At 43.6% G+C, this 12,584-nt stretch overlaps 1 protein-coding gene across 4 annotated transcripts in view; it reads left to right on the top strand.

The window, feature by feature from the left end:
- The window catches only part of runx3 (RUNX family transcription factor 3), a 50,404-nt gene extending 41,471 nt beyond the window's left edge, over positions 1-8,933 (top strand). For all 4 annotated transcript variants that reach the window (XM_034575739.1, XM_034575738.1, XM_034575736.1 and 1 more), the window contains one exon: positions 5,767-8,933. In XM_034575739.1, the coding sequence (XP_034431630.1) occupies positions 5,767-6,248 (482 nt within the window). In that variant the 3' untranslated portion in view covers positions 6,249-8,933. The remainder of the gene's footprint in view (positions 1-5,766) is intronic.
- The last annotated feature ends 3,651 nt before the right edge of the window (positions 8,934-12,584 follow it).

Below are 12,584 nucleotides of genomic sequence, written 5' to 3'. Positions count from 1 at the left end.
GTGTTTAATTTGTTGAAATCCCCTTCACATCCTGATAAATAAAGTTGTCTGGGGGAAAAACGAAAAAAAGCCAGTGTTTGTGGCCCTCGCAGGACTTTAATAAACACTACCAATTATTTAATTTGGACTGAGAAGCAGAGACGATAGCCAGAAATTGGTGAGCAGTTGTCAGGCAGGGCACGTTCATGTGTTTTGGGGGCGTATCTTTGACAAGAGGGTCAATGAGAGGGGGGGGCAGGATGTATCAGTTGCATATTTCCAATGTGTGGCCTGCTCTTGCTAGCTTTTCCAGGATTGCCAACCCAAGCTTTAAAGCTTGACCCCAGATCTGATGTGAATTTGAGTATTTGCATACCTGTGCATTTGTGTGTGTTAATGAGAAAATAGTTTCCAAGGGTGGTTGTTAGTTGCCAAGACATTATCATATTGTGAGGCCCAATTAACCAGTAGCAGGAGAGGTGAGGTCACGATACGCAATGGCCTAAATTGCTAAGTATGAGCAAACCGGCTGGATAAATACAGAGGAGATAATTGGTGCACTTTGGACTGCCGAAGACAGTTCACACCTTCCAAATGGTACATCTATAAGAACACCCCAGAACAAACTGAAGATTTCCAAACTAATTAATTTTAATTAGTAGACACTCTAACACCCTTTCAAACAAACAATACTGAAGTGGAGCAGCTAGAATGGCAGGCATAGCTCAGGGTGTGTCACTCATCGTGACAATTTTGGAGTGCGTTTCGTTTTGCCCGTAGGGCCCTGCTACATCCCAGAACATTCCTAAGACGTCACCACTCTGCCAACCTTCGTCTTCTTCCTCCTCTTCTTCCTCCTCCCCTGACACTCCCTCTGTCATTTGTATCTCTGGTATCAAACAGCACCCTTAGTCTTCAATTCGTCCCCTACCCAGAAACCACCACACCAGACAAGCTGAGTCATAGACTCACACTGTGGTGAGGACAGACATCAAGACACAAGAAACCTTAGATTTGCTTCACTGATCTCGCTCTATCTCCTTTTATTCATTAGGTAGGATACAATGTCAGAAGCTGGAAACAGAAAAGTGACGTGTTTTCATTGTGAGATCAGTAATTAATTATTTACATGTTACTCTCAGCCTTTCCTCACCAGAGAAATACGTTTATGATGGTGTGAATGTCAATGAAAGTGGTGGTTAGTAAAAGGGTATGTTTGAGATCTTAAAGCCTGAGATGGAAGAAAACACAATACAAAAACAATAACAGTATACAGTCAATAGTCTATGGTTTAGCAGGGAAGGAAGTATATTACCTCCCACAGACACAGATTTACTTAACATATTAATCATGTATGCTTGTTTGTTGATGCATTAGGAAAATCTCAGGTTTTTGTAAATCCAAAACATCCTTTACCTTTGTTTGTATTGCATGTCACAAGTTGGGGACATGCAAAATCCTCCCCGCGCACATGATAAAGGGGCTGGTGACCATGGTGTCGCAGTACAGAGTTGATTATCATTTGCATCCAAAGCCTTGGCACTTAAATAAACACCTGGAGATCATTTGTGTTCATTTGGATCTCCTGTTCTTTGGCCTGCACAACAGCAGCAGCTCTGCCCCGGCATTATGCTGCCTTGTAATCATCGCCTCTTATCAACAGCGTATACTCATCCCATGCCATCCATTCGAACCACCCAAACCAGTCAGTAAATCAAACAGACATTCTCTTCCTCTGAAAGAAAGTATAGAGTCCATAATACATCGCAGTCGAGTCTCTTTAGGGATGGGATGAGAGAGAGGATTATAGTAAACAATCTCACGGCACAGCGCAGTGTGTCTTTACGTGGAGCTGGACCAGCCTGCAGGGGTTTCTATCTACTTTTTCCTTCCCTCCACTTATTTGCCTGAGACACCATTCCCTGGGCGCTGGCCGTCACAGTTTGCATCAAGCTTGAGTAAACATTTCACAGGTGAGCGCCTGGATTTGCATCTCCCCATTGCCAGCCACCACACGTGGACACACACGCGCACACACACACAGGAACAACCCTGTGCACATTTACACTTACATGGCTGCCTGAAACTTGCCCTCGTGTTAACAACCAAAATCAGTTTCTCCCATAAGCAAATCAGGCAAACCTCCTGTCATATCTGGGTTACACGCTTGACTGTGGAGTAGTGGACTTCTTGAGCTAGGCAAAAAGGTGGAGAGGGACAGGAGCCTTGGTGCTGCAGAGTTAAGTGTGTGGTGCTGTGCTTCAGAGCTGAAAGAGAAAAGTAAAGGAGAGAGCTTTGGAACACTATGTTCTCTATAAAAACCCTCATTCCTAGCTACCCGCTTCGTAGACTGGGAACATCACAGACGGCAGACTGTGCCAGCTCGCCCTCTGGGGTCCATCCCCTCTCCTGTCCCTGCAATTTAGTCAACACGTTTCAGATGAGCCTAATGGAGATCATGTGTGGTTTTGGGCCGCAGAGGTTACAGGCAGCTACTACTAGGCTCAGCTAGGAAGACCCTCTTTGCCAAAGATACACCGCTGTTACCACAGCCATAACAGTGAGGCCTGTACTTACAGTGGGTGGGGGAGGGTGGGGATGCCGAAAGGTATGCAATACGGTTAAGGGGGAGAAAAAGCAGACTGCAAAACTTTGCTTCTCAATTACCGAACAGTTTGTTTAGCCCTCTCCTCCAGAGGGAGCTACTGTACTGCAGAGTTTCGGGTGGCTTCCTCTGGCTCACAGCCAAGAGGCTGGTGCTGCACAAGCCCATTAAGGTGTTGTGATAAGTGTCCAGTCCCGTTTCCGTTGACAGAACACAGGAGTCGATCCCCACCGCAGTTTAGCCAACACGTTTCCACCAACTCCAATTAAATGGAGATCCTGAGCAGGGTGGGCCGCAGCAGCCAGAATCATCAAGTCCCCACGCCATACATCCCCTCCCCGGCTTCACCCTGAAGCCTAAATTTAGCACGGACAGAGAGAGATGAAGACACAGAGCCACAGAGAGAAAAAGAGAGAGTGAGACAGAGAGAGGAGGGGGGATAGACTGAGAGCGGCTTTTTGGGAGTCCGGTAGGAATTAGTGGGCCGACTCCACTTCACCCGAATCAACAGCAGCTGAAGGCTTGGATTTTCCTCGCGTGAAATCAGATATGGAGCCTGGTAGACTCTGGAAAAAGAAACAGCCCCCCCACCATCAAACTCCCTCGTCCCAAAAAGAAGAGGAAATTCAACTGCAGAAGTGCGTTGTTAAAAAAAGAGAGAGTCTAGCAGGGGCCATGGAAATTGCAAAGGAACAGATTTTTTTGTAGCTGAAAATGGACCCAGTTCACCAGACACAGGGAAAAGACATTTCAACAAGACTGTGGCACGCAAGTTTGGCATTCTCCCCCCTCAGGGCTGTGGCGTGCAAGCGCTTGCTATTTTGCAAATACAAGCTCTCTTTTCTCTGCCATCCAAATCCACATTTTACACTTACAGTCATGTGGGCACATTGGACCCGTGAAAGCCACATGCGGACAAACAAATAACCATGGATCGAGGTGTGCGTGCGTGTAGGTGTTTGAGTGTGTGTCTACAAGTGGCAGGTGTGGATGGAGCGTTCTGTATGTTGACATCAGGTATGAGGAACTCTTCCTTGTCATTGTGAAGCACAAGCAGGTGAAGGGCGTATACAGGTAGCAGAATATGTCGGCCTGGCCACCGGACCTTCTTCCAAATTATCTGAGTGCCATGAGCACAAAGACTCGACTTGCTTAACTTGTCAGCCATAAATCTACCTGAGTAGGATAATGGAATGTTTGTGGATGCTCGTGTGTATTTTCTATGACTAACCTTTTAGTGATATTTATATAAGTAGGGAGGGTAAATACTGTAGAAATCTACTATAGCCATTTTCCGACATGACATCCAGGTAAAATCCAGAAAATTGGCTACGGAGTTTACAGAGGCTTTGCCTTTCACACATGCAGAACACAGCGGGAGGTTCTCTGCACAGACATGTTCACAACAGCATCGAATCCTGAAGCAGCCAGGTGCAGCAGACAGAGACAGGAAGTGACGTATTAACTGTGCTGCGTAGACCACGTGATCATGGTTACAGCACCCTGACACTGTCAGTGTGTCTTCAGTCTGTGGAAGAGTTGAACATGTCCTCTCCTATGTCCTCGGATAAACTACAGCAGCGGTTGGCAACTGGATTAAACCACAGGTCAAAATTGCCGCAAGATCATTTTGATATCAAATTATTTTTATTTCACCATATCGGACTGAGACAGATACAGAGACACATCACAGGTCTACACTCCATCTTCTCAACAACATTTATAGAGTCACTTCCTGTATGTCTTCAAAGTAAAAGCATAACATTTGTATTGTTGCTGCAATGCTTTTTATCGAGCTAAATTATAGGAATTTTTTTTCAAAGTTGTAAACTTTGGTCTGAGGATTCTGGCGATTGCTTAACAAACCTCTGAAATAGCCGCAATGTATGAAAAAAAATAACCCTTGTTAACTCAATCATATGAACCACAAATGTGAACATTAAAAACAGACTATAAAATCTTCAATGCAGATAAATCAGGTAGGGTGAGCACAAAGTTTTCTTACTTCACTCTGCACCATAGATGGTTTATAAAAAGTTCTGCACACAACGTCCAGAACACAAACATCAGTTTAAGTATATTGTAGAACTGTTTTAGGAGGACTCACTAATGACAAGAAATAATTCTGAAGTAGCTCCAGAGCATTACTACAGGACAGGCAGGTTTAGAAAGTATACTGCAGTAGTTGCACTAATACCAACTATATATATAGTAAACATATCTGTCACTATGCTATGGTCCAAACTCAAATGCTATGGCAGCATGCAGCGTTGAGAAGTTCTAGATGACTTTAGGACTGTGCACAGATTCATATCCGAAGCTCAGGATGTAAGATCAGCCAATAATACTCCTCGGTTAAGTGAGACGGGCAATATGGTGTTTGACTTAAGGAACTGTGCTGGTGACAGTAGCGGCCCCAAATCTCAGAAAAGCAAACTGCCAAGTTGAACCCTTGAGCAATATTTCTATTTCCCTTTTGTCAGCTGAATAAATTAGAAGGTGTGTGGTGAAACTGAAGTCCTAACAGCTGGGCTCAGCTGCGCTCCGTTACCTGTGAGATTACACATAGCAGTTAATTCTGACAGGTCAAGACTGTGATACACATTAAGAGGATATTCACATAGAAACACACCCCCACTTCCTTTCCTTCCCCTCGTTCCTTTCATTTTCCTTTTCCATCTCTCTGTCTGCCTCTGTGACAGTCCGCCTCTGTCGCCTGAGTATGATTTACGATGAGTTGCACAACAAGCCATCGGTGTTTATACAGAGCACCCCTCGCCACTGACAAAACGTCTTTTCATTTCTCCGAGAAAGACAGAACACTGTGCATTGCTCATTTTGTGGGAGTGGTAGGGAGTGGGGAGTGGTGAGGGGGCCTTTTCATAACTTCAGTCTTGTGCATGGGGCTGTGGGATGATGTGCTGTCAGTGCTTGATGACTCTTATTAAGCAAAAAAATGTCTCAGTTCATTACGTTGAGCAGACATTTCCATGGACAGACACATCGTAAAGAAATCTGAGCTCAGGGAGAGGGATATGGGAGAGTTGTTGTCCTTGAGATGTGGGTTGTTTTTTAAACTAATAGAAATAGAGAAATCTCTGAATCCCTTATTTCGTAATCACAATATCAGTTTTCATTTGTTGACTCATTCCACCCTTTTGTTTCTTTCTTTCTGCCAACAGGGACGCCAGATATCTTCCAACAGAGGAGCAGCTTCCCATCTCTCTCGCCGCTGACTGACCCCCGCTTCTCAGACCCTCGGATGCATTACCCCGGGGCCTTCCCTTACTCCGCCAACACCTCCAGCAGCGGCATCAGCGGCCTCAGCATGTCAGCCTCTTCTAGATACCACACCTACCTGCCGCCACCCTACTCGAACAACCAGACCCAAAACTTCCAGTCCAATTCCTACCTGTATTACGGCACAGGCTCTGGATCCTACCAGTTCTCCATGGTTGCGCCAGGGAACACTGGAGGGGAGCGCTCCCCCACCCGCCTGCTGTCCTGCTCGGGGGCCGGTGGCCCCGGAGTGACCAACAGCCTGATGAATCCCGGCTTGAACAACCAGAGCGAGGGCGTGGAGGCCGACGGCAGCCACAGCAACTCCCCCACGGCCATGAGTAATTCGGGCCGCTTGGATGAGTCCGTCTGGAGGCCTTATTGACTGACAGCTAGACAATCAAGATGGTGTGGGAGAAAGTGAGGAAGGAAAAGGAAAGAGGACGATTAACAAAAAAAAAAAAAATTTCAAAAAAAAGCTGAACACTGAAAGAAAAGAAAGAAAATCAAACAAAAATAACAGAAAAGCTGCATGTTTGTCTTTTATTTCTCCAGCCCTCGCTTTAAAGACTTTGTGTTTTACAACTCTCCCAAGACTTCCATGTATTTTGTACATTTTGAGTGAACTCCTGCACCGTGCTAAAACATGTATTCCTAAGAGACTATAAAAGCCTTTTAAACGGAGATGATGCTCAGCGGAGACTGTAAATAGACGTGAGGGTAAGAAAAAGCCATAGTAAAGTTTCAGGAAGATTTTTCTGACATAAACCAAAGACAAAAGAACAAGAGACAACGGAAGTTTAAAATCCATCAGTGCAGCGGATGAACTGAAAAACCGCAGCAGACACTCATCAAGCCGACCGTTCAGACTGATCCAACTTACATGGACACTGGACATGAGCAGTCACACTGAACTTTTCCTCCAGGAGTGACTCCGACGTCCTTCCACGGCATGGCTGCACTGCTGTAGCGATCGGTTCTTTTAAGGTTTAGTTTCTGCAACATGTAAACATTGCAAAAAACATTGTCAGTTGTGAAAACATCCTCACAAGCGTACAGTGCGTCTATGCAGTGCCTTATCGCCTAATTCATCATCCATACGAACATTAACAGCCATTGGTGCTACAGTATAACATTCGGTGGATGTGTCAACACAATTGCTGCATATTTGAGAGAAAAGCATTTTAATGTGTCAGGACTTACAACGTTTAAGGACATAAATTCTCCTCTGCTGTGTCATCAGCGCATCACGCGTCAACAGGACAATGGCTGATATTTAGAGGAATGTAAAAGACAAAAAGCAGAGGAGTCTTTATTGGGTTTCTTTTTCTGCAGGTATATTTATAGTCCTGTTGTGTCTACTCTTTATTTTTCTTTAAAATGTATTTTCCAATCCCCTTTTTCTCTGCAAAAAAAAGTCTGTCTGGTTTTTGCAACCGGATGACACGGTTTACTTTTGATATTTATTTGAGCCAAATTGTGAGGAAATGTGCGCATAAACCCCAACAAATCCTTGAGCATTTCTCGCTACCTTTCCTTTTATACATATATATGAATATAAATGCATACAGTATATATACCGTTTTGTTGTTAAGTATAAATTTGGAATTTGTGTAATATATTGTTAAATTATGAAAAACAAAATCTTTAATGTAATTATTTTGTCTTCCAATGTAGCTTTGATGCACTAAAAACCTTTATTCCTTATGAACCAGGCCCGACAGATTCAGCGAGTCACATGGTGTATCCAGAGCCGCAATCTTTTAAATTTCCAAATTGCCTTCCTCTGCTAAATGAGTCATTTGCATTACTATTGCACTATGTTTGAATTCATTTATCTCATATGGTTTTGCATTTACAAAGAGCATGCAGAGCTAAACATTAAAAAAAGAAAAATCCCACACACATGAATACAGTTAAAGTGGCCTTTTTATAAATCCTACATTAAAAAAAGGATTTCATGATTACACACACACACACAATTCCTCTCCCACAGATGTGTGTGTGCACATTCCCCCCCCCTCCCCCTCCTGTCCTGAGGCCACTGCAGTTGCATGTGATCCCTCTATCCCTGGAGGAGGGTGAGGATGAAGGGATAGAAGGAGGCAGTGGGGTCAGAGTGATCTTCTTACCAACACCTAGCACAGCAATGCAAAAAAATAAAAATCCCTCGTTGTGCACAGGTCCCTTTGTTCTGAATAATCAGCGTGTGCTTTGAAGCCTTTATGGCACCGGTTCTGTCTTTGCTGGTCTAATTTACTGATCATCAGTGCCAGGGGCTCAGCGCTCTGCCAATAATTCATACACCTGCACAGATTATCTCAGTATCACTGAGGCGTTAACGACAGGTGTCAGCTGTCGAACATTTACCCGGAAAGTCCTCCACAAGAAGGAAGATGATTAGTGTGACTCTGTGAGATGGGTATTTGGTTGAGTCATGAGTGAGATTTAATTTCAAAGTGAATACAAAAGCTGGCATTTGCAGCTCAGGTAATAATAAAAGACTTATTATATGCCTTATTCCTACTTTTTAAAACAATCAGAAACAATGTCTCACTCCTAATTCCTCTGGAGCCTTTATATGGTAGAAGACCTTTTTTTTTTTTTTTTTTACTATGGACAAAAATCATGCAGCTAGAGAAACCACATGTTGTATTTGTGTGGTTCCTTATCAAAAAAACCAAAGATCTTCACAACTGCCTGTAATCCAGTTGGTTGGATGTAAATGATGGGAAAGATGTGTGGCGAGTCTTGATTGATCTCTAATATCATTCTTTATGCAAAACAACTGGATTGTATTTAATTGTATATTGGATTAAAGAGCACAATGTTACATTTTCTTTTACTTCTTTTTAAAAGAATCCCCTTTACGTTTACCAAACTGTTACATCATCCTCCCTCTCTTCATTTCTCTTTTATGCTCAAAGCATGTACATCTGAAACTGATATGTTAATTTAAGAATCTCATCTACGTATGTAATAATATCGTTAATGCTTCCATACCGAGTGCTTGTACAATCTGCGGATAATGTAGTTTTTAATCATTTTAATTAAAAAACATGTGTCTCAACTTTGCCTTCAAACCTGCTGTTCATTTCATAAAAAAGGTTGTTTTTATTTTAAATACATTTTTTATTAAAACTAGAATACCTCCACCAAGGCCCAAGACTCACCTTAAAAAACATTTAAATTCACTAGATCTGGATTTTTACTTGGATCATCAGCAAATTTTACACACTCATAAATATCAGTCCCATAAACACGTCAGATTTTTCTCATCACGATCCATGAATTATTCTCTGAAAATTCTTTGAAAATGTTGAAAAAAAATCCTATCTCACATTGTTAAAGATAGTGAACCAAAAAATCCTGGATCTGCCTCCTGATCCAGATTCGCAACAAAATTGAATACCTTCCCTGACCCATACCACCAAGTTTTTGGGTAATCCATGGAGCAGTTTTTGTGTAATCCTGCTAAATAACAAACGAGAAAGGCACTCAGAGGAGCACACCCTAACCTGAAACCCTAACCTAATTGATTTAACCCTAACCCTCACATAAATCACACATCGTTGAAAATAAAATACTGAATCCACCTCTTAATCTACTTCCACACCAAAATGTTATGGCTTTGGCCCAGGCCCCCACCCTCACAGTTGGTGGACATTGGTTTAGTGGATATTGAGTAATCCTGCAAACAATTAAACCAACTATAAGGGCACATACCTCCCTCAAGGTTAACACCATATCTCACATGTTAAAGGTGAAAAAAAGCCAATTAATGTGGATCTGCTCTAAAATATAATGGCTTCTTCTGGTATCATGCTCCAACCATCCACAAAATGTCATGGAAATCGGTTCAGTAGTTTTTTGATACGCAGACGAAAACATATCCTCAGTGGAGGTAATACCTTTCTTTATTTTTTCAGCTTAAAATGTCCCACCTGCTCTTAGGAGAAAATCCCACCCACATTAGATTTAGGTTCAATATTTATGGTCACTCTCTAAAACATTGTTTACTTTACAATAAAAACAGCTCTTTACCATAAGAGCTCCCTCATTTTGAAACTCAATGCTCAAAAGTCTGGATTGTGAAGGTCTTTTATGGGTGAACAGGGGGAGGTGGCGAGAGTGAAAACGTTAAATATGGAGACGCAGGGTATAATTCATCTTCAGAAACCCAGACACTGTCACATCAGCTGACATACGAGCAGAGGAGGAAAGAAAAAAACAACGTAAATGTTCATGAGACCTAATTTCATGCCAGCAAATTCTCTCTTTAACGTCTCCTTTCATAAAATAAATACCATACATGCCGCCACCTCACAACCCTGGCAGTTCATTGGTAGTTCATTCCCTATAACCTATATAATAATTACACTCCGCTCTCTCATTAGTGAGACTGTCACTGGCAACAACCCACACCTCGCAGAGTTTTTTTAAATGCCTCAGCTGTCAACACGATGGTACCCAGAGCGTAAATAAAAGCGCAGCTCAGGAATCCAGCACCGCCCTGGCAGCCTCTATGTTAGCGCATGTCGGCAAGTTGTCACTTGTTAAAAACAATACAGGAGAAGTTTGGAATGTCGACCCTCTTTCTTATTGGCTACGTTAATTTATCTGGCGCTGATGGCATCTGTTAGGTCCATTTGATGCCGGGCCACAAGATTAAACACTCGAGATGCTACCTTGTGGGGTGGTCTGATTTTAGTTGTCTCATGTGGTTAACCTGAAATACAATACCCACAATCCCTCACTCTTAAACTAATGCCACCTGTTGATGCACCACGAAAGGGATTTCACTTCTAAAGGCTTTGTTTTTCCTTCCTCAATTTCTTTCTCTTTTATTCTCCCTGTATCTCTGCTCTTTTCTCTTTCATCCCATTCATTTCCCTCCTTTCTTTCCATCTGTATGGTTTGTATGTGTTAGTGTGTGTGTGTGTGTGTGTGTGTGTGTGTGTGTGTGTGTGTGTGTGTGTGTGTGTGTGTTGTGAGTGTGTGTGTCAAGCCTTCTATGGGGGCAGTTCTGGCAAAACAACAAAGCCTTAGGACACACACACGCAGCCTTGATACACACTGTATTCAATTAACTCTGCACACTCAAAGTATTTCAATGCACGCACAAGAAACTCATACACACACAAAATCCCCTGCCGACAGATCTCACACCAGCCTCCACCCCAGACAGCCCGAGCTCCACTTCACAGTGTGAGCGTATGACAGATCTGCACCATCTTAAAACATTCCCGACTATTTCCTCCAGGTCTCATCACAGTGTGGCTCTGCTCTCCGCTCCGATCCCCCACCGCTCAGGAAGCACAAAGAGAAGATGATAAGCTTTCAATTAGACCCGGCTCAAGGGAATTTTCCAGCTGTCTTCACACACTCTGAGACCCAAATCTCTTGTCCACATGTGGGGAGCAGAGGAGCTCTCATCGGGCTTCTGCTTTGTCATGGACGTACACGAGACGAACGGCTTTTTTCATCTTCTCTCTGTTCCCGCCGCGATGTTCGCCTGAAAACTTGACATCTCTCCGGGTAAAGAGGTGAAGCGTTTTCCTGGATGAGGCCGCTTGTCTGGATGTAATTGTTGTCAAAGACATGATGAATCGGTTTATAAGGGGACAAAGAAAATTGCTTTTAAAGAGGATGAAATACAAAAGACAACTGGAGCCATGGTTGTGTCACAGGAAAGAAAAAAACAACAAACAATGAGAATCACTAAAGAAAAAATTATTTCTTCTGATGACCATCACAATGTGTTTTGATTTTTCTTGTAACAAAAGTCAAGCCTTGTCCCTGACACATCTTTATCTTTAATTAATGAGAGAAAGAGGGAGCGAGCTTTATAGTTTCAAATTAAAGACAGACCGGGAAAGAGATGCAGGGGACCGAGAGAACAACTGGAGCAGGGAAGGGAGAGAGGGAGTGTTTTGGAAAAAGCGCAGAATCGTTAATGCCCTCTCATTTCTCATGAGCGCAGTATCCTGTGTCACTTCTGTGGTACCTGCATGCGAAACCCATTAGGGCCTCTTCTACAGCCGCTGACCTCTCTTCCCCCCGAACCCGTGAGAAGGAGCGGGCTAGAACCGGCTTGGTTTGGGTGCCTGGTGCATGACCAGAAGTCTATTTTCTAACCAGACTGGTGGTGGGAACAGAGGCTGCCGTCCAAAATCAGGGTTCCCACAGATTGACCGAGAAACACAGGGGCCAGGGGCTATGAAACCACGAGAGCTGTGATGCAAGCGTTCTCACACTTGATGACTCGCGCTGCTTGGCTAACAGCGAGAGGGATCTGGAGGGAGAGATGGAAGAAAGAAGGAGAGAGTGAGAGAGTGGGCTCTCCCAGTTCAGAGGAATCCCAGTGAAGGTAGTTTCTCATCCATGCTGGGTCTACAGAGACCGCTCTGCGTTACGATACACGAGGCAGCTCACAGTTCCCACAGTGGAGCACCTCTCCATGGAGCTCGGACCCAGAGGATCACAGAGCGCTCACAAGAGGCACTTTCAGAAAGCGTCTCACTATCAGTTCGATCTGAGAGCTGCCACCATAAGGTCATCGTCGCGTCACATGACTGAAACATTCTGTGCTACCACTTAATGATCAGATGTCAGGTGGCCATTTCTTGTAAGCAGCACGGCAAAGAAGAGACACAGAGCTGTCCCATGTCAGTCACATTCACTGATATCCAATGGATTTTAACTGAAATACATGTTGTCT

The sequence above is a fragment of the Hippoglossus hippoglossus genome, chromosome 22 (genome assembly GCF_009819705.1).
Source record: "Hippoglossus hippoglossus isolate fHipHip1 chromosome 22, fHipHip1.pri, whole genome shotgun sequence".
Classification (NCBI taxonomy): Eukaryota; Metazoa; Chordata; class Actinopteri; order Pleuronectiformes; family Pleuronectidae; genus Hippoglossus; species Hippoglossus hippoglossus.
Note: the sequence above shows the minus strand (reverse complement) of the source record. Positions and strands in the feature narration are given on the sequence as shown.